The sequence below is a fragment of the Danio aesculapii genome, chromosome 18, assembly GCF_903798145.1.
Source record: "Danio aesculapii chromosome 18, fDanAes4.1, whole genome shotgun sequence".
Lineage (NCBI taxonomy): Eukaryota > Metazoa > Chordata > Actinopteri > Cypriniformes > Danionidae > Danio > Danio aesculapii.
In genome coordinates, this window is record NC_079452.1 from 42,465,282 (window position 1) to 42,488,338 (window position 23,057).

General features: G+C 35.8%; 2 protein-coding genes across 2 annotated transcripts; one reads left to right on the forward strand and one right to left on the reverse strand.

The window, feature by feature from the left end:
- Window positions 1-100: 100 nt before the first annotated feature.
- On the reverse strand, window positions 101-4,219 carry c1qtnf13 (C1q and TNF related 13). Its single transcript, XM_056478954.1, has 2 exons — window positions 4,192-4,219; window positions 101-1,185 (listed from the first exon to the last, which is right to left on the reverse strand). The coding sequence occupies exons 1-2, from the start codon at window positions 4,217-4,219 to the stop codon at window positions 101-103; spliced, it is 1,113 nt and encodes a 370-aa protein (XP_056334929.1).
- A 3,599-nt stretch (window positions 4,220-7,818) lies between these two features.
- On the forward strand, window positions 7,819-22,824 carry ube2na (ubiquitin-conjugating enzyme E2Na). Its single transcript, XM_056478265.1, has 4 exons — window positions 7,819-7,943; window positions 14,734-14,980; window positions 16,574-16,714; window positions 21,557-22,824. The coding sequence occupies exons 1-4, from the start codon at window positions 7,914-7,916 to the stop codon at window positions 21,601-21,603; spliced, it is 465 nt and encodes a 154-aa protein (XP_056334240.1). The 5' UTR covers window positions 7,819-7,913; the 3' UTR covers window positions 21,604-22,824.
- The last annotated feature ends 233 nt before the right edge of the window (window positions 22,825-23,057 follow it).

Genomic DNA, 23,057 nt, shown 5'->3' on the forward strand with positions numbered 1-23,057 from the left:
CCATGTGACAAAGACTGAAGAAATAGATTTAGTACAAAAACAAAAGGTTACAGCTATGCCTATGAATTATTCAGTACTGTGGCTGACTTCTCAGTGGTTCTCAGGGGAAAGTTCTGTCCATGTCCATATATTCGAAATCAGGATAGACCAGAAACCCTGAGAAGGTTGTGTATCGTCCTTGATTGCTGTAAACGGCAAATCCGTCGTCCTGCTGACTGTACAGCCAAACGCTGTCTCCTCTTTTCAGTGACAACATCAGACTCTGACTCTGCATTTCTCTCCGTCTCGACAAATCCTCATCAAACACCATCGCCCGAACCTCGCCTCTGCCTGTCATGAGCTTCACCGAAACCGCCCGTCGAGGGTGTTTCCCAACAGTGAACGCAAAGTAATAAGCACCAGGGAAATAGCAGGTGAAATGTCCAGACGTTTTGTTGAAATGTCCACCTATGTTAACATACTCAACATCAAACTTTAGAGCTTCTCTTTCACGTCGGCCTTTGCTTTCTCCCAATACTGATGTGGTTCTTGCAACTGAAAATGCAGAACGTGGTTCGTCACCGATCCTTCTTCGTCTTCTCCAATCATACTGGGCATCAGTAAGAGGAGGACAGCCTGGAAGATGGAGATCTGGAGGAGACAGGTGGTTATTGAGATATCCTACAGAAGATGTGGAGTCCGGGTAGACAAGATAACCACTGAATGTGATGTACGGTCCAACGTTACTGTATATAGCATAATCTTTATTTTCCTGCAGAAGAAGATAGACTGTATCCATGGGCTTCAGGCTGATCATTATGTTCTGGCTTTGCATCTTCCGTCCGTGGTTTCGGTATCCATCATATGCCATGGCCTGCACCTCCAGCCCATTCTTCACTAGCATGACTGACAGTATCTTCTTTGGGAACTTTCCTACAGTGAAGGAGAAGTAGTAGGCACCAGGCAAGCGGCATCGGAAGGTGCCCGTGTCAGGGTTGAAGTCTTCGCCAATGTTAAGCAAGAGGCGGTCAAAGGTCACAGCTCGCTGACTGGCACCCAGAACACTGCTGCTGCGGGTGGCAGAGAAGGCTGAGCGCAGGTTTGGCGTCATCGGGGGAATGTTGAGCGACGTCACACAACCCAGATAGACCACCAAGCATAGCAGATGGGAAATATGTCTGCTTGGTCTGCATGATGTCAAACCAGCTGCAGTAAAAAAAAATACATTATTGTCATCAACCATTGTCACTTCTTGGCATTGCTGAAACTTCAATAATAGTTATTAAAAATACTAATTATTCACAAAAGTGTAATTTTGTCATTAGAATTTGTTGCCGTGTGTTTCCTCTGGGTGCTCCGGTTTCCCCCACAGTTTAAAGACATGCGCTATTGGTGAATTGGGTAAGCTAAATTATCCGAAGTGTATGTGTGTGAATGAAAGTGTATGGGTGTTTCCCAGTGATGGGTTGCAGCTGGAAGGGCATCTACTGCGTAAAACATATGCTGGATAAGTTGGCGGTTCATTCCACTGTGGCGACCCCAGATTAATAAAGGAACGAAGCGAAAAGAAAACGAATGAATGAATAATGTGTCAACTAAATTTGTGTGTATTGTTGTAAGTCAATGTAAGAATGTGTTAGTCAGTGTTAAAATGACCTGCAAAGTTTGATTGATCTTAAAAAATGAAGGCACAATTTTATGCATTTGGGTGTCTCTATCAAATTAAATTTACAAAAGTAATTTTATATCCATATATTAAATACAAGGATAGTTTGTTTTGAATAAAATGCTGTTATGAACTTTGTTTTCTACAAATCATTTTTAAAAGAGAAATATTTCCACAGAAATATTAAGCAAAATATTTTTTACTAATAAATGAGCACAGATTGATTATAACAGAGCTGTAACAGGTCCGTAGCCAGCCTGGTGAAAGAGATTTTTCCTCATCTTTCTCAAAAAGTGGACTTTTTTGCAGTTATTATTTTCTATTTAATTATGAGGTTTAAATATTCCATTTAGTCACATTTTAAGCATTAGTTTTAGCTGGATTAGCTTGTCGGATGGTCAATGTTTTATGTACCAAAAATATTACCTAAAGATTTATAATAAAGAAATATGAAAAACAACAACAACTTATATTTAAAATACAAAGTTATTACATGATATATCATTAGAAAAAATGTAGCCTTTTGTCATTTGTTAGGCAAATAACAAACTGTCCAGTTGTCAGCTTTCGTCAGTCAGAATTTTGCCGTTTAAATAAAAAACAATTGAAACATGATAATAATAATGTAGACTTTCACAATTTTTTCTAGCCTCTCTTGAAAAATGTGAACATTTATGGATAACAACGACAGCCTAATTGAATTAACTTTAATAGGGGCCGCTTTTGGTGTTTCAGACATTTTTATTTGTCAATTTTTTCTCTGATGAATAAAGTTTAAGATTTAGAATAAAAGCTGGCCACTTGTAAAATGTTTTTTTTTTTCCTATTTAACAACAGTAGGTCAATAGCGAAAGACGACCTCTTACATCATATTCTGTGTGGTCTTAAAACCTTAGATAGGTTATTTGCACAATTTATGATGGCTTAGCAGTCAAAATAGGACAAATTAGAAAATTAGAAAATAGTGGCTTAAATTCTTGACCAATGGCAAATTCAGGACCTTTGTCAGTGGGGGGTAGGTCTTACAAACCACCCGTACCCCCCTTGCTACGGGCCTGTGTAAAAAATGAAGCAGATCTTTCATGTTCTCAGTCTGTTTTGCCTGTTGAGGATCACAGTGAGACCCACAATGTAAGAAATACAAGAGTTTAAACAAACATTTTCATCTAATCCTAGGTATTTCTCGCTTTCAATCACTCAAACCCCAACTTCAAAGTCCTGCACTTCTGGCATATGGAAATGTGTAATGAAGTGGTTAAAATGCCATATAACCGTGCTAGGAAGTCAGGTTTAGTGCTGTCAGAATGGATTCTGTCGTTCATATCAAGTGCTCAGTGGAAGCAGAAGTCCCTCTAATTCAGCTGCCATTGTCTGTTCACGGTGTGCACCGGGTAAAGGCAATAGATTAGACACTGGTTCATCTGCTCCTGTGTGCTGGAACAAAGGCATTTTTGGGAGGGAGGATTGAAACATGTCACGGGTGCAGAACCATGGGAGACTTCATGGTCAAGTGGAGAACCGGTCAGTTAACAGATGAAGACCATAATAAGGTACATTAAGGGTCAGTTAGTGAATACAGGGTCACTGGTTGCTCTTATTTATGACTTACTGTGAAAACGACTCACATTGACATGAAGGATTTAAACAAAAAATAATGTAACTACAGTATTATCATCGTGTGATGAGAATATAGATTTGCATGTAAAACTATACAAATTAGAACTTTACATTATTTCAATACATTCCTATTCATATGGTTAGGGTCTTCATATGGTTTATTAATCAATTTTATTAAAATCATTATATAATTTTATTAATTTTATTAAAATCATTATTTTATATATATATATATATATATATATATATATATATATATATATATATATATATATATATATATATATATATATATATATATATATAATGTTTTTGTTTTGGGACTTTTAGAATGTATTTGTTGAAATATCAATTAAAATGATTCTTACTTCTGAATAAACAGTGGCGTGTAAATAAATGCAATTGTATACAGTTTATAAAGTTGACGTAATATTATTTCTTGGGTTTGTTTAAAAAATAAATAAATATCTCTCTGCACAAATAAAAAAACTGTTAATAATATTTAAAAATGAATACAATAAATGACATATGACAATAAATACAATAAAAAAGACTTCAAATCCAAGCAATATTCAGACTAAACCAATAAATTAAAAAATTAAAAAATGACAATTCATATAATATTTTAAAAAGAGAAACATTGAAAATGAATATAAACCATTTGTGGAACAAATTACCTACTTAATACTAATTAGTTGAAACTGCTTGATTTTTTTACAGTATAAAAGTTTTAATCTAGACAGTAACTAAAATATAAATAGTGATTTAGCTACACTTAGCTATTAATAGAAGTGTCTATAATAAACTACAACTTTATAGAATTAACTATTGATTAAGTGAAACAAAAAGTAAATTGTCCAAAAATATTTGAGGATGAACCAAAATCAACAACAGTAATATTATATTTAGGAATATGTAAGTTTTCATACCTGGTCTAAGTGTTTGCAGAAACTTCATATCTCTGATGACCTGCTTCTTTGTGTCCTGTAAGCCTTTGAATGACTCGGTTGGTACACGACTGTGAAGAGGTCTAAAACTATACTGCAGTGCCCCTCATGTTCAAATAAAAGAGGTATTAGAGAGAGAAAGAGAGAGAGAGGGAGAGACTGAGAGGAAGAGGAAAAATAGGAGGCGCTTCATAAATTCATGAATACACCTTTTTTGTGTAAAACTGTTTAAAATGAGTAAAGGAATAGCTTTTCATTTACTATTAAACTATTGTCACAATGTATAATTAATACATGCTACTGAATGACTAACATCAAACTGTGGTGTGTGTGTGATATACAGTTTAAATGCACCAAAATATATTGGCTTTATTCACTGGGAGATGGAGAAAAAATGTTCCTTTTCAAAAGAGCGTGTGCTCATTTATGCTGAGCACTATATGTACACAATACACAGTTGAAGTCGAAGGAAGGTAGTCGCAAGGAAGTTTAATTATTAGCCCGCCTTTATATTTTTCTCCCAATTTCTGTTTAAAGGAACGAAGATTTTTTTCAACACATTTCTAAACATAATAGTTTGAATAACTCATTTCTAATAGCTGATTTCTTTTATCCTTGCCATGATGACAGTATATAATATTTTACTAGATATTTTCAAGATAGTATTCAGCTTACATTGACATTTAAAGGCTTATGCTAACTAGGCTTACTGTCACTTATTTAAGTGTGTCTGTTTGGACTGGTTTGCACCTACAGTACATTTTGAGGATCCATCTCCATATTTTGGTGTGTATATGGGTTTCCGTGCTCCCTACGCTATGAGGACATCTAAATGTCAACACAATTAAAACAGCAAAATAAACACTCTAAACAAAGTTTTAATAAAAATGTAAACAGACATTTGTCGCCACTGGCTTGCTTGGTTTTGAGACTTGTGGAGCTGCGCATCAATGGATTTGCTCTTCAGTGGACTTTCAGCAGTGAAAATGAAACCACACTGAACTAAACTAAACTGAAATTTAACTCTGAAAACAATCTACATTGTAAAAGTGCTATAGTAATAAATATTAATTGAATTGAATTGAACTGGATATGCAGAAATTCAATAATTCAATAGAGCCTGATAATGACCATCCAAATTCAATTCAATTCAATTCACCTTTATTTGTATAGCGCTTATACAATGTAGATTGTGTCAAAGCAGCTTCACATAAAAGGTCATAGTAAATAGGAACAGTGTAGTTCAGTTTGTAGTGTTTAAGTTCAGTTCAGTTTAGCTCAGTTCAGTGTGGTTTAAAATCACCACTGAGAGTCCAAACACTGAAGAGCAAATCCAACGATGCGCAGCTCTACAGATCCCGAACCATACAAATCGATATCATGCGTACTTCAAAAGTAATGTGAAAAATCATTTATTATTTAAACTTTTAGAGAGCATTTTAAGATTGCCATTGTGCAGTAAGTGCTCATCACAGCAGCAAATGTTTGAAGATTTAATTGGTTAGTATTTCTGCATGCTAATCTGGCCTATATGACATACTAAAAATATTGATTTAAAATTAACTAAGGCAAAGTAATTCATTAATTAATTAAACGAACTATTTAAAGGGTTATTGTATGTAATACTGTGAATGAAGGCTTCAATAGTTAACATTAATTAATTAAACTAAACTCAAAGTGAGAACAAAAGCTTTTATCTTAGGTGATCTTAATTTCTTAATGTCTAATTATATATTAATATTTGTAGTTGTAATCTAATTACAAGTCATAAACGTTATACAAAATGGAGTTACTAACTAATATAATTCAGTTATATAAACATAGAAACTGAAATAAATGTAATTATATCTCACTGTTGATTTTAATCCATTTAAATCAAACATTTACTAATTTTACTGCTAAAATTAATATTACTCATAATATTCCTAATATTACCAACATTTACTCATGCTGTGATATTATTCTAAAGTTTTACCTTATGTACTTTATCATCCTTTTGCAATTTAATTTGAGTATTTCATGCTGTGCCCCACTGTTTTCTGATTTAGGGTTGTAAAAGCATCAGGAATTAATCACAACAAAACAATTTTATAGCGGCATAAGTAAAAGTGCAGAATTTTTTCTGAGGTTTATGTTTAGGGATAGCTTTAGGTTGAGGGTACAGAATGGTGATTAACTCAATAACTCCAACTGAAAATCTCTCTCCCTCTCCCTCCTATGTGTGTTTTGAAAATTTAACATCTTAACTCCTAGTTTCGCTAGTTAACACACACAATTTTTTTCAACACATCCCATAATTTCTAACATATCAGCCTCTACCAAATGGTAGATATCTTAATTTAAGGTAAAAGTAGCAGAATTAATACATATATGGAAAATCTTAAAATATGATGTGTAAGACCAATTTATTTAAAAACATAATAAAAATAAAACAGTTTTGAATACTAAATCATCTTAATTTTTTTTAAATATACCATAAAATATTTCAGCTTTTCATTTAGCACGGTATGCACATGTTTTGTTGTTGTTGTTGTTGTTGTTTTATTTACAATAACACCAAAATCAAGTGTAGCAGTGCAACAGGATTGTTTGTTTGATTTTTTTTTGTAAGCCAACAATGCTGTGTAGTGTAAATTATTATTTAAAACAGTCATTCAAACAATATAAAACATTGAAAAACATTTCAGCATCATCTTTAAGTGCAAAAGCGTTAATGCTTCCTAAAGATGAAACTCAATTAGGTTTAGTTAAGTTAGATACTCCTATCAATAAAATATAGCCAGTCAAAATATGGTCAACCATTCGGTCGAGCAGGCAGTTAAACTAATATAGGAATAAAACTTTTGAGGATACTTTATCAATAGTCTTTTAAAAATTATTAAAATATTTTTATTAACTCATAATAATGTCAAATCCAGAGAACTGATAATGAGTCTGATGTGCTGGCAAATACAAAATGCATTTTCCCCTTTTTATTTTTTATTATGAATAATGATCTGCAAAATATTGTAAAATCTGTGAATGTGTTCTTTCATGTTTTCAGTGGTAATAACCAAATTTTTTCTCCAGCAAATAGTTATTTCATTCAATGAAGGGTTTTAATCAGATTAAACAAGAAGGCAAAAGTCACTATATAAATACACTTTGGATAAGAGTACGACTTGCTATTTTATTATTCCAGAGATTTAACTTTTTACAGTAGGAGACGCCCGTTTTTCCCCAGTGCTGTGTTGCTGCTGGAAGGGTATATGCTGCATAAAACATGTGCTGGATAAGTTGGCGGTTCATTCAACTGTGGCGACTCCTGATTATTAAAGGGGCTAAGCTGAAAAGAAAATGATAGAGACGCCAGTTTAACTTGTTATTATAGGAATGTAGTTAAACCGGTTACCTCAAGGACTGAACCATTAAAAACTGAAAATTATTTGAGTAACTGCTACGTTAAAACGTGTAAGGAATTCATCAAAAAACTTCATTATAACGGGCTATCTAGATTCATGTCGGTATAAAAAAATAGAGAGCTTTCCGTCTAAACAAAACTACAACTTCCATATCATCTTCATCATCGTGAAAAGCGCACGTTTCCGCGTGCGTCTGGACGCACCGCGCCGGAAGGCGTGTGTCTGTGCACTGCGTCTCCGCCGTCAATGCAAACGAAGTAAGAGGCACCGAGAGTCAAAGCTAAAATCCGCATTCAAGACAAGATGGCAGGGTTGCCCCGCAGGATCATTAAGGTAACCGTGAAGTGAGACACACTGCACCTTTTCAGTCTGTCGTTTTTAACCATAATACTACCAAATCCTCTTCTATATATGAAAAGATCCGCCAAAGAGAAGCGACAGCTGGCTTAGCGTTTGGCACTCCGTTTGTTAGCCACTTCCGTTTCGGTACATTCACCGTATCCCGAATATGGGTGGGTTAAAAATACATCCACCCCTGTGAAATGTGGCGGTGGGCCTCTGTCTTATTCATTAATCATTTGGACATCTAATCAAAATGATAGAACAGTGACAATCGTTCCTGCATTGGAAGTGTACATGGAGCGGTGCGCTCGCGGTCATTCATTGCTGGAGCTCGAGCTGTTTGGCAGCTCGCGAGCTAACCCCTCCAGACGGGTAGCTATGCTGACAAACTTGGACAAATTATCTAGTTTAAACAATCGCACAATTTGGTTTCACACATATGGGGTAATTTATCTATTCTCCCGAGTGCACGATGATTATTAGACCATTTAGGACGCGATTATGAGCAAAATAATTCGGCTAGCTCGCTTCCTGTAGGCTAGGGAAGCAGTTGCGGCGCTAAATAAGCTAATGGCTGCAGGCCCAAGACTGAAGAAATGTCAAATAAAATAGACGATCAAGTTATCTAGACGTTAATTAAAAAACGCTCAACCTTAATGAGAGATGTTGTTTATTCCCAATGAGAGATTAATTATCTGCAACGCCGAATTAAATATACAATTTACACATTAGATTTACCATGGTTTTGAAAAGCTCTAAGTTAATAACGATGTTTTTGTGTCATATTTTAATCACTTGTTTAACTATATTTTTTATACAAACACCATGGTTAAACTATTGTAGGTTAACAAAAATCATGTTGTTTTTATTTGCAGTACAATTACAGCTAATATTCACAAAGGTGCTTAGCATTTCAATGAAAATATCCCTTATGCTAATACAAACAAAATACTAAAGTTTAAATGTCAGTCTGAGACGTTTAAGGAAACATTAGAAAGAATGAAAGTAACAATCTTCATACACTTTCACAATGCTGTGACAAATGCTGTGCACATGACTGACGCTGTCAGCATTTAGCCTTTTAGTCTCCCTTTCTGATCAACCGATAAATATCAAATATTTTGGAACAACGCAAGGAAGCACACATAGTGGTAGAGTTTTCATTACAACATAACATGTATTCAGACTTTGCATGTTCGTTTCAATTAAAGCAAAACTGCATTTGTATATTGTAGTCGTCTAAACTTCGCTTAGTCTACTTAGAAACAAATTTTGACTGAAATATGAATGCAACATTGATAAATGACAACATATTTATTTAATTTTTTAACCTCTCAGTAAAAAGATTAATGGCTGTTGAAATGGCAATCATCTTTTCTGATAAAATCAAAACTCTCAATATGTTTCTGCACATTTCAGGTTTAAATTACATGTTTGCTTCACTCACTTCTACATAAGCTGCATAAAATTCTCAGGCAAGAGGGAGGAAACCGTTTGATTAATTTCCGAAATATACATTTCATCAGACTGCTGTTTCAGTGGGTTTTCGTGTGAATAGGTTGGTTGTGAAATTAATCGATGCGAGTAGGAGGGCTGGGAACGCATCTTCGATGGCCTTTTCCTCATGCATGAGACCATGACATGAGCCCCTCTCTTGTCTGTGTTTGCTCTGCATGGTTTTGTCTGTGAGTTTTTAGAAACGTGAGGAATTTCATACTGAGGTCAATGTATTTGTATAAGTTAACTAGAAAAAAATGGCAAAGGCTTTTGTGTCTAATGTAAATGTTATTGGTGGGATATTTCAGTTAAAAAAAAAACCTCTCGTCTCATTGTTCCAAACTTGAATGAGCTTCTTATTTCTGTGGATCATAAAAGATATTTTGAAGAATGTTAGTAACCACATTTTTTGTTGTTATTTCTCATCATCTTCTGTTCATTGATATGAAAGTCATACAAGTTTTACCCAGGTGAAAGTCTGTAGATGATGTACAGTTTTTGGAGGGAAGCGTATGTCTCTGTATTCTTTCTTTTTGTATATTCAAATAGTAATGTAATAGTTGTGATAATATACAAGTGTGATTCAGGACCACATAGCATTAACACTGGGGTCTTATCACCCTCTCAGGCATTATTTTGCAAGAATTAATGTACATTATGCTTAAAGTATAGTCTTATATCACTGTTCAGAGTTTGTGGTTCTATATTTAAAAAAATTATGTTTATTCAGCAGTAATGCCTAATAAGTTAGTAAAAAATATTAGCAAAAATTATGTCATGTCATGGTGAACCTTCAAAAATTCAAAGACTGTATATTTTTGAAAATAATAAATGATTTTTGAGCATCAAATCAGCATATTATGCACATTTTTGAAAGATCACGGGACACTGACCTAGGGCTGGGCGATTAATCGAAATTGACATTCAGAATGTTTAAAAGATTACATTTTTCCAGATGCATTTTTTTGTGCAGTCACATGACTCCACTCTGTTAAGGCTTTTTTATACTTATTTTGTTATTATTTATACTTAATATATTATTCTGATAGTATACTTCTGCCAAGCACATGCGTACAGCCCAGCGCAGCCTTCGCATGCCCGCTCACTTAAAACAATGTAACTATACATCACAATGACACGTAACACAAGCTTTGTGATTGGTCGCTTGGTAGAGGTGACAAGTGTGGGTGGTGCGGATAGCCACGTTTTAGGCAATGTGTGTTTTAATTTCAGTTTTTCAGCTTTGATGTTCAATTAATCATAGTGTGTTTCCTTCAATTATATGTAATCCTTCATATTATTATGTAGTATGTGAGCATATTTACTGTACAAAACTTATTAGTGAACTATGAAGGCAAAAAATAAAATCGTTAATTTAATTGTAATTGAGTTAAAATGTTCAATTAATGGAGATTTTGATTTTAGGCCAAATTCCCAAGCCCTGCTCCGTCTAAATGAACTTATTAACAGAACAAAATAAAAAATATTTTACAGTAGAAGTGTTCATTATTATTTTGTTTTTTTTTATTTTTGCCTTTGCCAATCACTCTTAGGATTATAAAAAATATCCAATGTTAGAATGTTTTATCATCTTATCATCATTATATGGCCAAACAATCCCCATCCCTTGAACAAGGTTACGGAAGAGGCATGGTAGCTTTTGGAGATGGGTTTGTGACACTGAGATCGTAATATCCTGTTTTCGGCACGAGTTCTTGCTCAAATACCAAGCAGACAGTTTTTTTAGATGTCGTTTTTCAGCATCGTACAGCAGTTCTCCAGACTCAAGCATTCCTCAGGTGATATCAGATTCTCATTAGTCAGATGGGTGTGTGTTTCCAAAGGGCTTTAAGGTTCAGCCCTGTCTGAGTTGGACACAGTGTGTCTGTCTGTCTGGATTGGACTGTATTGGCAGTCAGTTTAACCCTCAGAGTCTTGGTTTAAGATGAAACACTCTGGTTATTTATGAGTAATGTGCACCTTTGAGATCTAATGTCATACTGAGTGTTAAGTGGTGCAAGATACAGGACAGCATAACATTTAGAATGTAATAAAAGCAATCAAACTGTGCTTGATATTCAAATCATAAGATGCTCCTTTTTTCTGATGTCATGCAAAGAAATTTACTCAACATTTATAGTGAACAACCAGCAATGTTTGTGGTGATGTAAGGTCATCCTCGGTTCCACTGAAGGTTAACTTTACTGTTTTGTCTGTAAACAAATATTAGGGCTGCTTGATTATGGGAAAAATCATAATCGCGATTATTTTTTTCATAATTGTAATCACGATTATTCAAAGCAATTATCAGTTGAAGTCAAAATTCTTCACCCTCCTGTGAATTATTTTTTTTTTATATAAATATTTCCCAAATGATGTTTAACAGGAATTGTTTTTCACAGTTCACAGTATTTCCAATAGTATTTTTTCTTCTGGAGAAAGGCTTATTTGTTTTATTTCGGGTGGAATAAAAGCAGGTTTAAATATTTTGAAATAGCTCAATGTTATTAGCCCCCTTAAGCAATTTATATTTTTGATTGTCTGCAGAAGAAACTACTGTTATACTGCCGAATTACACTAATGAAGTCTTTGAATGTCACTTTAAGCTGAATACTAGTATCTTGTGAAATATCTAGTAAAATATTATGTACTGTCATCATGGCAAAGATAAAAGAATCAGTTATTAGAAATGTGTTAAGACGGTTATGTTTTAAAATATGTTGGAAAAAAAAAATCTTTCCATTAAACAGAAATTGGGTGAAACGGGGGGCTAATAATTCTGACTTTAACTGTATATGCACAGTTATTTTCCTCCCTGTAAATAAGGAAAGGGAAATAAATACAATAGAATAAAAATATGAAACAAACTGTGCTTTAAGCATCTTCACTGTAAGGGAAAAAAACTTTAGCTACAGCAGTCCTTCAGTCAAGAGCAGTGAGGGATTTTCTCAATTTGTTGTTTGATTCATAATAAAAACAGCAGATTTTATCTGCGGCAGCAGATTATTGCGCGCTGTCACTTTAAGAATAGTGCGGCTCTGATATGGTTTCTCTTTCACATGTCTTTTGATTCTCAACTTGTTTGTTTATTACACAAATGAGGGTTAATATGAATAATCACTAAACACAGCGCTCTGACACAAATGTGCATGTATTTGACCATTAAAGCGCTCGCATTAAGATGGCGTTAGCTTTGTGTGCTCTGCTCGTCTCCGAGGCTAATCGCACACACACACACACATAGCAGGCGCTCTTTCGCACTTTTAAAAAACATGAATGTTGCGCATCCTGTGATGCAAACATTACATTACAGCACATTTCACGTGGAACTGAGCCTTGCAGAGCAACAGATGTGTACAATTGGAAAGGGGGCGGTATGTGATGCAATAATCGCTTATCTCGATTAATGTTTTTTCATAATCGTTAGAAGCCAAAATCGAAATCGCATTTTCGATTAATTGCACAGCCCTAATAAATATTGTAGCTTTAACAATGGTAGCTAAATTTAGGCAAAAAAAATGAATAGGAAAAGTGTTCAGCGTGCTGGTTTCACTCTCCCTCCAGGTTTAGTCACTATATGTGGTGTATGAAGTGGCTTCAGGGAAAGCGATGCATTATAAAACCCATTTGTTTTAATGGCTTGTGCCCACAAGGGGGTTTGTTGCTGCTTTGAACAAAACGCAAGAGCAGAGGAGTTCACCGCCGACTTGCTTGTGCACATGCAATGACCAAGTTCAAAATAACTCAATATTCCGCCCCTTTGGCCCAAATACTTATTTATGCATGCAACCACACATGCTCAACATAAAAGCAGCTTAAATAACATACCAACAGTACATTTGCAAGTAGTATACTTGTTCCTGCGGCTTACAATAGCGTTACTGTGTTGTCATGACAACACTGTAAAATTAAGCCTCTTGACTTGTTCACTGTCAATAATTTTGTTTTAAGTCAAAAAAAGGGTTTATTTTATTGACTTGTGTTTTTTAAAATCAGTGTAATTTAAGATATTGAGGTAGATATTCTGTTATCATTACGATATAATGTGCTCGAAAGCTCAAAACTGTACTGTGCATTTTCACCCTGGCCATATTCTTCAGTGTAAACGCAAGACAGCAACATTAACGATAGCGTTATACCAGACACTGCAAAAAGCTCCTTCCCAGCCACTAGACTTTTCTGACAGGGGATTCGAGTGTCAGATGTGAAAGTATGTTGTGGGACTGCTATACAGAAGTTATTATTAGGGATTACAAATAACGAAATTTAGCGTTTTTTATTTTAGCGTTTAAAAAAAAAAATTTTTAAGCATGACGGTAAAACACACGTTGTTATGAATATATTAAAACATATGCTTTTTTTGTTGTAAAAATTCGTAATAAGGACAAAAAAAATACTAATTTGTGCATCTCTTGGCTTTCGGATACAGCTATGCTGCTGTTGTAGCTGGTGTATTCTGGGAAATTTTCTTTCCCCTTTGTTTCGAGTGTGGTCCTGAAAAATCTTCCTTTCGAGGGATTATCTAGCCCTTCTCCTTAGCCCTACACCTTCAAGCTAAAGAGAATTGGGACACCCAAGGCCTAAGGGGTAGGATTGGGAATGGGCCTTAAAATCATAAACCTTTTTATTTTGGTTGTAAAGTAATCATGCAACCCATTAGACTGAATGTGCAATCTGTATGAGCATGATGCCACTGCTTTCACAAATTATGGTTTGCATCATGGAGACAAAACCAGGATAGTCATCAAAGACCTTCTAGTTATTAAAGACGTCATCAGAAACCTGTTTCCAAAACATTGCATTTGCTGGCACTCAAAGCACTGTTGTCTTGTAAATGAATGGCTAAAACACAAAATTATGAGCTGTCAGTTCATTTGGGCAGTTTTGCGCATGACCATTGATTATGTTTTTAGAGTAAGGTGATGCAGTTTATCATAAACCCAGAAGTCCTGTCAGTCTGAGCATTATATGCTGGCTCTTTTTGCTGGTTTGTTTACTTTGTACTTTACCAGCTAGCTGCTGGTGCTTTGGCTAAATGCTAACTAGCATGCTGTGTGTACAGATGCTTCATGTTCCAGCATAATTGCTTTGGTTTTTACAATTTATCATAAACCCAAATCTGTTGTCGCTCTGGGTGTTACATGTTGACTCTTTTTGCTGGTTTGTTTACTTCTATGTACTCCACCAGCTAGCTGCTGGTGCTTTGGCTAATTGCTAACATGCTATGCGAGTAGAGATGCTTCATGTTCCAGCATAATTGCTTATTTTTTCCATGTGTGTATAGGAAACACAGCGTTTGTTGGCAGAGCCGGTGCCAGGTATAAAGGCAGAGCCAGATGAGGGCAACGCTCGCTACTTCCATGTGGTCATCGCCGGACCTCAAGACTCTCCCTTTGAGGGAGGAACTTTTAAACTTGAACTCTTTCTTCCTGAAGAATATCCCATGGCAGCTCCGAAAGTACGCTTCATGACCAAAATATATCACCCCAATGTAGACAAGCTGGGAAGAATATGTCTAGATATTTTGAAAGGTAAGGGACGAACTAAAACTTCTTTGTGGTGATTTCATTGTGGTCTTTGATTCAGTTATAATGGAACACAAACATTATTGAGACATCATTATTGAGATCATGTGGCACTGAATTGATGTGATTTTTGTCATGAGGCTTTCTGTGTTATGCAAAAAATGACTATCACACTCTTTCCACCCAGTTTACAGAAGACCCAAATTAAAATATGTGGGTAATCTGTGTAACAATAGTTTTAATATAAAAAAATCACATTATTCATATTAAGAACAATTCATTAATGACAAATTTAAAGACTATTTAAGAATACTTAAACCACAAAGGTGTCCAATCCAGTTCTTGGAGTACTGCAGCTCTGCACAGTTTAGTTCCATCCCTGCTTCAACACACTAAGCCACGGTCACACTGCACTTTTCGCACCATAGACTTCCATTCATACGTGTGCGACTAGACCAGAAATGCAAGCTCGTGTGATAAGTTTTGCATTTCGTTGCATTTGAAAGTTCACGCTTGGTAAACTCTGACCTGCAAAATCGCATCACGTGATTGCATGAGACCAGTAGAAGATCAAAATGTGACACCTCTACAGGAATTTGAAATATGGAGCAATCGCTCGCTTCATCAACGTTGTTTTTATCCCGCCCCTATTCGTAGCGCAGTACGACAGAATTGATCAGGTATGTTTAATTGGGGTTAATGCTAAACTGTGTAAAGCTGTGGCCCTCCAGGAACTGGGTTTGACACCTGTGCACTAGACTTTGTCATTTAAAATATAATGTAATTTAGGAATGATCACTTGATATTTTTTTATTATATTCTTTTTTTCCCCCCTCATGATTGTGAAGCGCTTTGGGTGTATGGCCATACACAAATGCGCTATATAAATACACACATTACACATTACATTACACATTTTATGTATTTTAATAAACCCGATTAAGTTTGTTTAATTTTTACATTAACATTTGTTGCTGTACGTGGTTAAGGAACATTATTTCACACATTTTCACAATATTTACCTTCAAAAGTACCCTCATTCATTATATCTTCCATTCATCACTTTTCAAAACGTTCATATTTTGAGTCTTTGGAATGAAAGTCTGGTCTTTAAACCACCTATGAGCATATGAAATCTTTTGGATAATATTTAATAATTCCCCGCAATATTTTCTCCAACTCTTGGGAGGAAGAAATGAAAAGTACAATTAAATGGAAAAAAATGGGTCTTGTCCTTAGAGTGATATATGATTAAAAAAGAAATGCAATAATTTCTGCAAAAGACTCATTATTTCTTCAGAGAAGAATGGTAGTTTTATATATTACAAAGCTATATCAAGTCATAAAAGCTATTTTAAAAAAGTTATACTATTAAATAATATTGCTCCCTTAGCTGACATGCATACACTATAAAAAGATTTTTCCATTTAATCTCTGGTAGAGGATTTAGGATCTTGCATTGCACTTTTGACCGCTCAGAGAATGATCTCGCTGGTCTGGTCGATAGTACGATAGTATAGGTCATGTATGGAAACTAGCAGTTCCTAATGCTCTTTCTGTTGTTTATCTTTCTCTCCTTCACATGATGATGTCACACAGATAAGTGGTCTCCAGCCCTGCAGATCCGCACAGTCCTGCTATCAATCCAGGCATTACTAAGCGCTCCCAACCCAGACGATCCTCTAGCAAATGACGTCGCAGAGCAGTGGAAGACTAATGAAGCTCAAGCCATAGAGACAGGTGAGTGCTCCTCAGATGCATTTAAAAGGCCAGTGCCTGTCTTTTAAAAATGAATAACTAATATATATTTGATTTGATCACCCTCATGTCATTCTACCTTTGGGTTAGGGCTGTGCAATATGATTTCATATGCTATATAGTTTATTTCATAGTGTCACAAAATAAATAGTTTAAGCTAAGTGGAGTTAAGCAAACTAATTTTGAGAGGAGCTAGTGATATGATTGATTGTGGCTGGTCTCCCATCTGCAAAAATTAGGAAGTCAATCAGATTAATCCAAACTCACTATAAGTAGCCTGTCTAAAGCTGAGGTCACACTGCACTTTTCTCCCCATAGACATCATTCATATGCACGCAAATGCGTCAGACCGGAAACACAAGTTCGTGCATCACAAGTTCAAGCTTGGTGAACTCTGACCTGCGAAATCGCATCACTTGACTGCGTGAGACTAATCAAGGATCAAAACATGAAGTACCTGGACAGAAATTTTAAATATGGATGAATCGCTCGCTTCTTTAATGTCTAATCATCTTGTATAATCTCACCCCTTTTCGCAGCACCGAATGACAGGATTTCGCAAGCTCAAACTCTAGTGTGACCGCAGCTTTTTCTACTCCCTTATCTTCATTTTTCGAAGGAACCCCCTCAATCTTTCCCATTTTCCCTTATTTACCAGGGGGAGCTCTCGAGAACCACCTGATCTCATACCCCCTTACTTGCTCATTGACCAGGCTGGAGTTCTGGGCTCAATTATCTCAGAGCTCAGGGGAGAGATCTGCGCGGGACTAAATTTTGAATCCTGGTCCCGCCCGCACCTGCCAGGTTTTAGTCTGAACCCGACCACTCCCGCTTATGTTTGGCATTCGTTGTCCCACTGCCCGACCCGCTCTGTTTTATACTCCCCGCGCCCGTTCCCGCTAATGGGGGGACAAAACCGAAAACCACCCAGCTATACAGAGTCCAGACAGCCTATAACACGCTGTCTGTATAAACACACACACACAGCACCAAGTAAGCCAAGCAAGTGACACACACCGACAGCAACATCACGCTCTCTCATTCACACACACACATACACATACATAGCACAAAGCTCTGTCTCATTGTCATTGACATGCGCGCACACACACACGGACAGCAACAAACAAGCTAAATGCAGCATCACGCTGTCTCATTCACACACATACATACGCACGCTCGCTCAGGAGTCAGGAGCGATATTGTTAGACCGCCTGCTCCTGTCCAAAAATATACCAGTTACCGACCGCTCCCGCGGTTTATTCAAAAATTTATACCCGCACCGAAAGAAATTTGATCGGGTCATGCGGTACAGCCGCAGGAATGCAGACCTCTAGCTCATGGTTCTCCCCCAGGACAGCATGCCAAACCTGTTATTATTATCAAGCAATATCGAAGTGTGAACTCCTGAATACATTTGCATAATTTATGAGCTCAAAAATACACGCTTTTTGTAAAGTTTCATATTTTATTAATAATAATTTTTAGCTCCGGTTTCCCCCACGAGTATGTGGGTGTTTCTCAGTACTGGGGTGTGGCTGGAAGGGCGTCTGCTGCGTAAAACATATGCCGGAATGGTTGGCGGTTCATTCCACAGTGGTGAGCCCTGATAATTAAGCCACTAAGCCAGGGGTGTCAAACTCAGTTTCTTGAGGGCCACAAACCTGCACAGTTTAGTTCCATCCCTGCTTCAACACACTTACCTGTAGGTTTCTAACAAGCCATGGGGCTTAGTTTGATCAGGTGTGTTTAATTAGGGTTGGATCAAAACTGTGCAGAGCTGCGGCCCTCCAGAAACTGAGTTTGACACCTGTGGACTAACCCAAAGAAAAATGAATGAATAAATAATTTTATAATTCTCCATTTTAATCAAATTGCAATGAAGTTCAAATATGAGGTCACTTATGCATTTGTGCATTTCGGAGTATGTACTTTAAAATGTTGAAAACAAATAGCCCTTTAAATGGGGTCAATATATATACATTTCTTAATTGATTGAATTTATCTTTATCATTATATGCTATGTACCATATCTTTACCATGGACACTAAACCCGGCAGCAGGTGGTGTCTTTGTGAGTTATTTACTGAATCGTTCATTCAAATAAATTTGTTCAGAACAGTTTATTTAGAAATATAGCAACTACAATCTTTATAAACGGATCTTTGAATCATTGACTTAAAAGATTAGTTCAAACACAGATTATTCATGAATGAACCATGCAGTGTTGCTCTGGGATGCACAAATACTCTGCTTGGAAATATTTTTACTGATGAAATCGGAATAAATTACTATTGTGTTATTAAATGTCTCTCATTTAAAACTCATTTGTCATTAACCTCTTGTATATTGAACTGTTGTTGTGTAATTGTGTCTTATAAAAAAGATAATTAAAAAAAACCATACAGAGGTTATTTTTTTGCTTTCATAACATAGTGTTTAGTGTTTTTTTTTCTCTTTGTTTTTGGCATATATAATGAAAGTAAATTGGTTTAATTGTTGTAAATGGACAAGACTTTGAAAATGTTATTCCTTTCGACTTTCACATGATAACAATAGTAAAATGATATGAGGATGAGTAAATGATTTGATTTTGGGTATAGTTTATACATTAATATAATGCCCTCTCTACTGCCTTTTTAACAAACATAACAATCCAAGCAAAGGATGGATATTAGGGATGCACCAATAGGATTTTTTTTTGGACACTATTGTAGATTTTTATACTGATATATCTTTCTTGCTTAATTTAACTCATGTTGTTAAAATGGATGACCTTTTTTGATAATGTGTTAAATTAGCTAAAGAAAACACCCATTAAAATATACTTGTAATTTTTTTGCTGCATAATCAAGTTCTTGTAATTGTAACAGTAAAATAACTATTTTGTACAGATTTCTTTTAGTTTTGACTAGTATTTATTTGCATCAAGAAAATGTTGGATCGCATTAGACATTATACAAACTAATGAAGTTGGTTTGTTATATTTGCTTTTTTTGCTATATTTGATATGCCGATGTTTTTATTTTGATCAGAAATGTGCAAATAAATATAATTATCAGATATAGTGGTGGATCTCTAATACACTATCATAAATAAAGGTATAAAAACTGTCACTGTAGTGGTACCTTTTCAAAAAGTACACTTTTGGACCTTAAACCTGCACATTGGTACTTTTTAAAAGTAAATTTTTTTTTACATTTAGAGTGCACTTATGTATCTTTAGGATGCACTTTTGGCCCGTTTCCTAGTGAGTGGTACAGTACGGGTCTGTACGGGTGACCTTTTATCAGGCTTGCGTTTCCACTGCCAAAAGGGTACCAATAGTGGGCATGGGGTACGAATGTTTCAGTTGACGTCATTCTCGCTCAAGAAAATGTCTACAGTAAAGCTGTACGAGTCATTCAAATATCATACGAGAAGCTCTTCTCACAAAACAGATGCTTTATACACATAAATACTTGTGTGTGTTCATTACTAAATGTTCTTTACTAACCTTTATATGTACATGACTTGATTATAACTGCAGATCAATGAATAATATAGCCTACTGTAACGTCTGCAATTATATTAAATAAATAAATAAATGCAACATATATGAACACATACAGCCCCTTACAGTCTCCGATATGTTACCAATTACAGAAAAAACTACACACGGCATAGATTTAGTCTTTATTTGACTTCAAAAACAACACACAAGATATAGCCCACAGTAACCTCTCATCTGTATCTTTAATCTTCACTAGGACATGTAACCTCTTGTTAGACAGTAATTCCGTCATTCCGAGTTCATAATGATACAAAAGGTGATGGTAATAGCTAAAAATGGCAGTTTGTTCATCTTTTAAGTTGCTGAAAAAATCATTTGCTCCTTTGTTTTTTTCGGGCTGCTTTGTTTTTTTTGTGCTTCACTCACACTTTTGTCAGTTTCTGAAAGGATCGGTCATCAGAAGCGCTTCAGTAATCACATGCACGTTATTAATATGAGCTTAAGAACTTTGTTATTTCAAAGATAGATGTGCAGGCAAGCTTTCTCTCTCTCTCAAGAAAGTGTAACTGCCAAGTCTTTTAGATGGCCTTGTAAACAAATACGGGGCACATGGTAGCTTCTTGGCATTGTGGCTGTTCATCAAGATGACGACTAGGTTTGTTTAAGCTCGGGTCGACCATGGCTCATTATTATATGTATATATATATTACTATGATGTAATGTCTCTGCCTTGTATTTGAAAATGGTGGTTCCTTTGTTTTCATTCTCCTGCATATGTATGCGCTGGTGACGCATGTCTGTAAACCAATAGCATTCAGCTAGCTCTGCCTTTTGGTACCCTTTTGTTGTGCTAGGTACCCTTTTAAAAGGGTACCCAAAAAGTGGAATGGTACGGTTCGCTTTTAGGTACCTTTTGACAGTGGAAACGGCCATAAAAGCATACTGTACCACTCAGTGGAAATGGGCCATAAGATACTACACATTTGTACTTTTTAGGTAATAATATGCACCTTTAATGTACATATGTGGCCCTGTAAGGTGCAGAAGTGTGTTTTTTGAAAAAGTACCATGCCAGTGACATGTTTTGACCTTTAGTTCTGAGAGTGTAGTTATTGCTATATGTTTTTGTCTGTTTGTTCTACATTTAACTGACAAACAATTGTCCTCATCTCATGTAGATACCATAGAAGTGCACTGTTTTGCTACTCCTAATAGCTTTTTACACTGCCATGATGATGTGCAAAAAAAAGTAGATGATCTCTGCAGGGATTTAAATGTGTGATTAAAATATTAAAATGCATATTAACTTTGCATTTGTTTGTCTTTTTCAGCCCGAACATGGACCAGGCTTTATGCCGGGAACAATATTGAAGTCTAGAAATGGGGGGAATGAAAAGAGAGAGAGGAAAAAAAGAAAGTCAAGAGTGAACACAACTCCATGTTCTGCCAAGACCTATTCATTTTCATGTAAAGGACACAGTCTTAGGAAACAAGCAAACAAAATACGATAAACTGTAAAGAATATATTAACACAAAAGTAAAAAGAAAACTTCAGACAATTTGTGATTTAAATGCACATTAGTACAACAAAAAACAAGCGTCTTTGTCCTGATTCACTGCTGTTCAGATGCATGGGCGGATGATCTACTCATACGGCTTTCTTTTACTGTGGTTGGGGAGGGAGCCGCTGACTTCTGCTATTAAGCGTGCATTAAAACTGACCGTCATTTGTCTGTCCCATAGTTATTTTCTGGGGGGAGGGTTGGGGGAACTTTTTTTTATCTTTCTTTTAACCTTTTTCTTCTCATTGCTCTTTACTATTGAGGAGCTGCAGACTTAACCCCTGCTTAGAGCACCCTTTCTGTCAGACATCAGACTTACCCTCATAGAAAACCTAGCAGAGAGCTCACTAAAATGGAAAGGAAATCCAACATTTAAACCACACGCAAACAGTAGTTTCACCTGGGAAATGGTTCAACTGGGTTGTCTTCCCAGCATCACGGTAACAGTTACAAAAATGTAAACCCTAACCTAGAACTTGATTTATGTTTTGAACTATGGATGGGCAAAGTAGAGCTAGAGAGAAGGGAGATGTTGCGTAATATTTCTTTAAGTATAACAATTCTGTCATCGTATCCAGTTTTAGTGTTTTGTTTTTATCTATCTTGCCATCGCTGTACTAATTGCACTCTTGAAACTCCATCATTGCGTGCTTTTTTTCTTTTCTTTTCTTTTTTCTCGTGTCCATCACAGTCCAGTGCATTTAGATTCATTTGTCTGTTTCTTCCCTTAAGCATTTATTTCAAAGCACCAAGGTAGCTGGGGCGGGGGGTTGAAGACGAATGATGGATAGTGAGATTTTTAGTAAAGGGATTGAGGGGATGGGAATGTTTGCGGAAACATTGTAAAAGATCAATAAAGGCTTTGTCTCAATTTCCACGATTGGTCTTTGGTTAAAACGTCAAGTCTGTAAATTCCTGCTTTCCATAGAAAGAGGAAGAAAAAATAAAACAAATTCTGCTTTTTAAAAATGTGATGACAAAAGTCCATACACATATTTCTGTTCTTTCTGTAAATAAAAATCTGTTGATTAATAATACACATTTATGGTGGTGGTTTTATTACATTTCCAAGAAAGACTTGAGGTTAACTACTCCTTTGTTTTCCCTAGTCTAGCGTTCTCATGTATTTCATAAGCTGGAAAAAGTTAGTCACAGCATAATGCTTATCTATACTCCAAATAACCTGGAATGAACAGTTAAAGGTCTAATTCACATAAAAAGCAGCTTGTAAAGTTCTGAAGATGGCAATTGTGTCTATAGGTAATGTCAG

Bases quoted from the DNA above. Each gene is read 5' to 3' on its own strand.
- c1qtnf13 (XM_056478954.1), bottom strand. From the start codon at position 4,219: ATGAAGTTTCTGCAAACACTTAGACCAG. The intron at 1,186-4,191 runs GTATGAAAACTT...TTTTTACTGCAG, and splicing joins TCTGCAAACACTTAGACCAG to CTGGTTTGACATCATGCAGA.
- ube2na (XM_056478265.1), top strand. From the start codon at position 7,914: ATGGCAGGGTTGCCCCGCAGGATCATTAAG. The intron at 7,944-14,733 runs GTAACCGTGAAG...ATGTGTGTATAG, and splicing joins TGCCCCGCAGGATCATTAAG to GAAACACAGCGTTTGTTGGC. The intron at 14,981-16,573 runs GTAAGGGACGAA...GATGTCACACAG, and splicing joins ATGTCTAGATATTTTGAAAG to ATAAGTGGTCTCCAGCCCTG.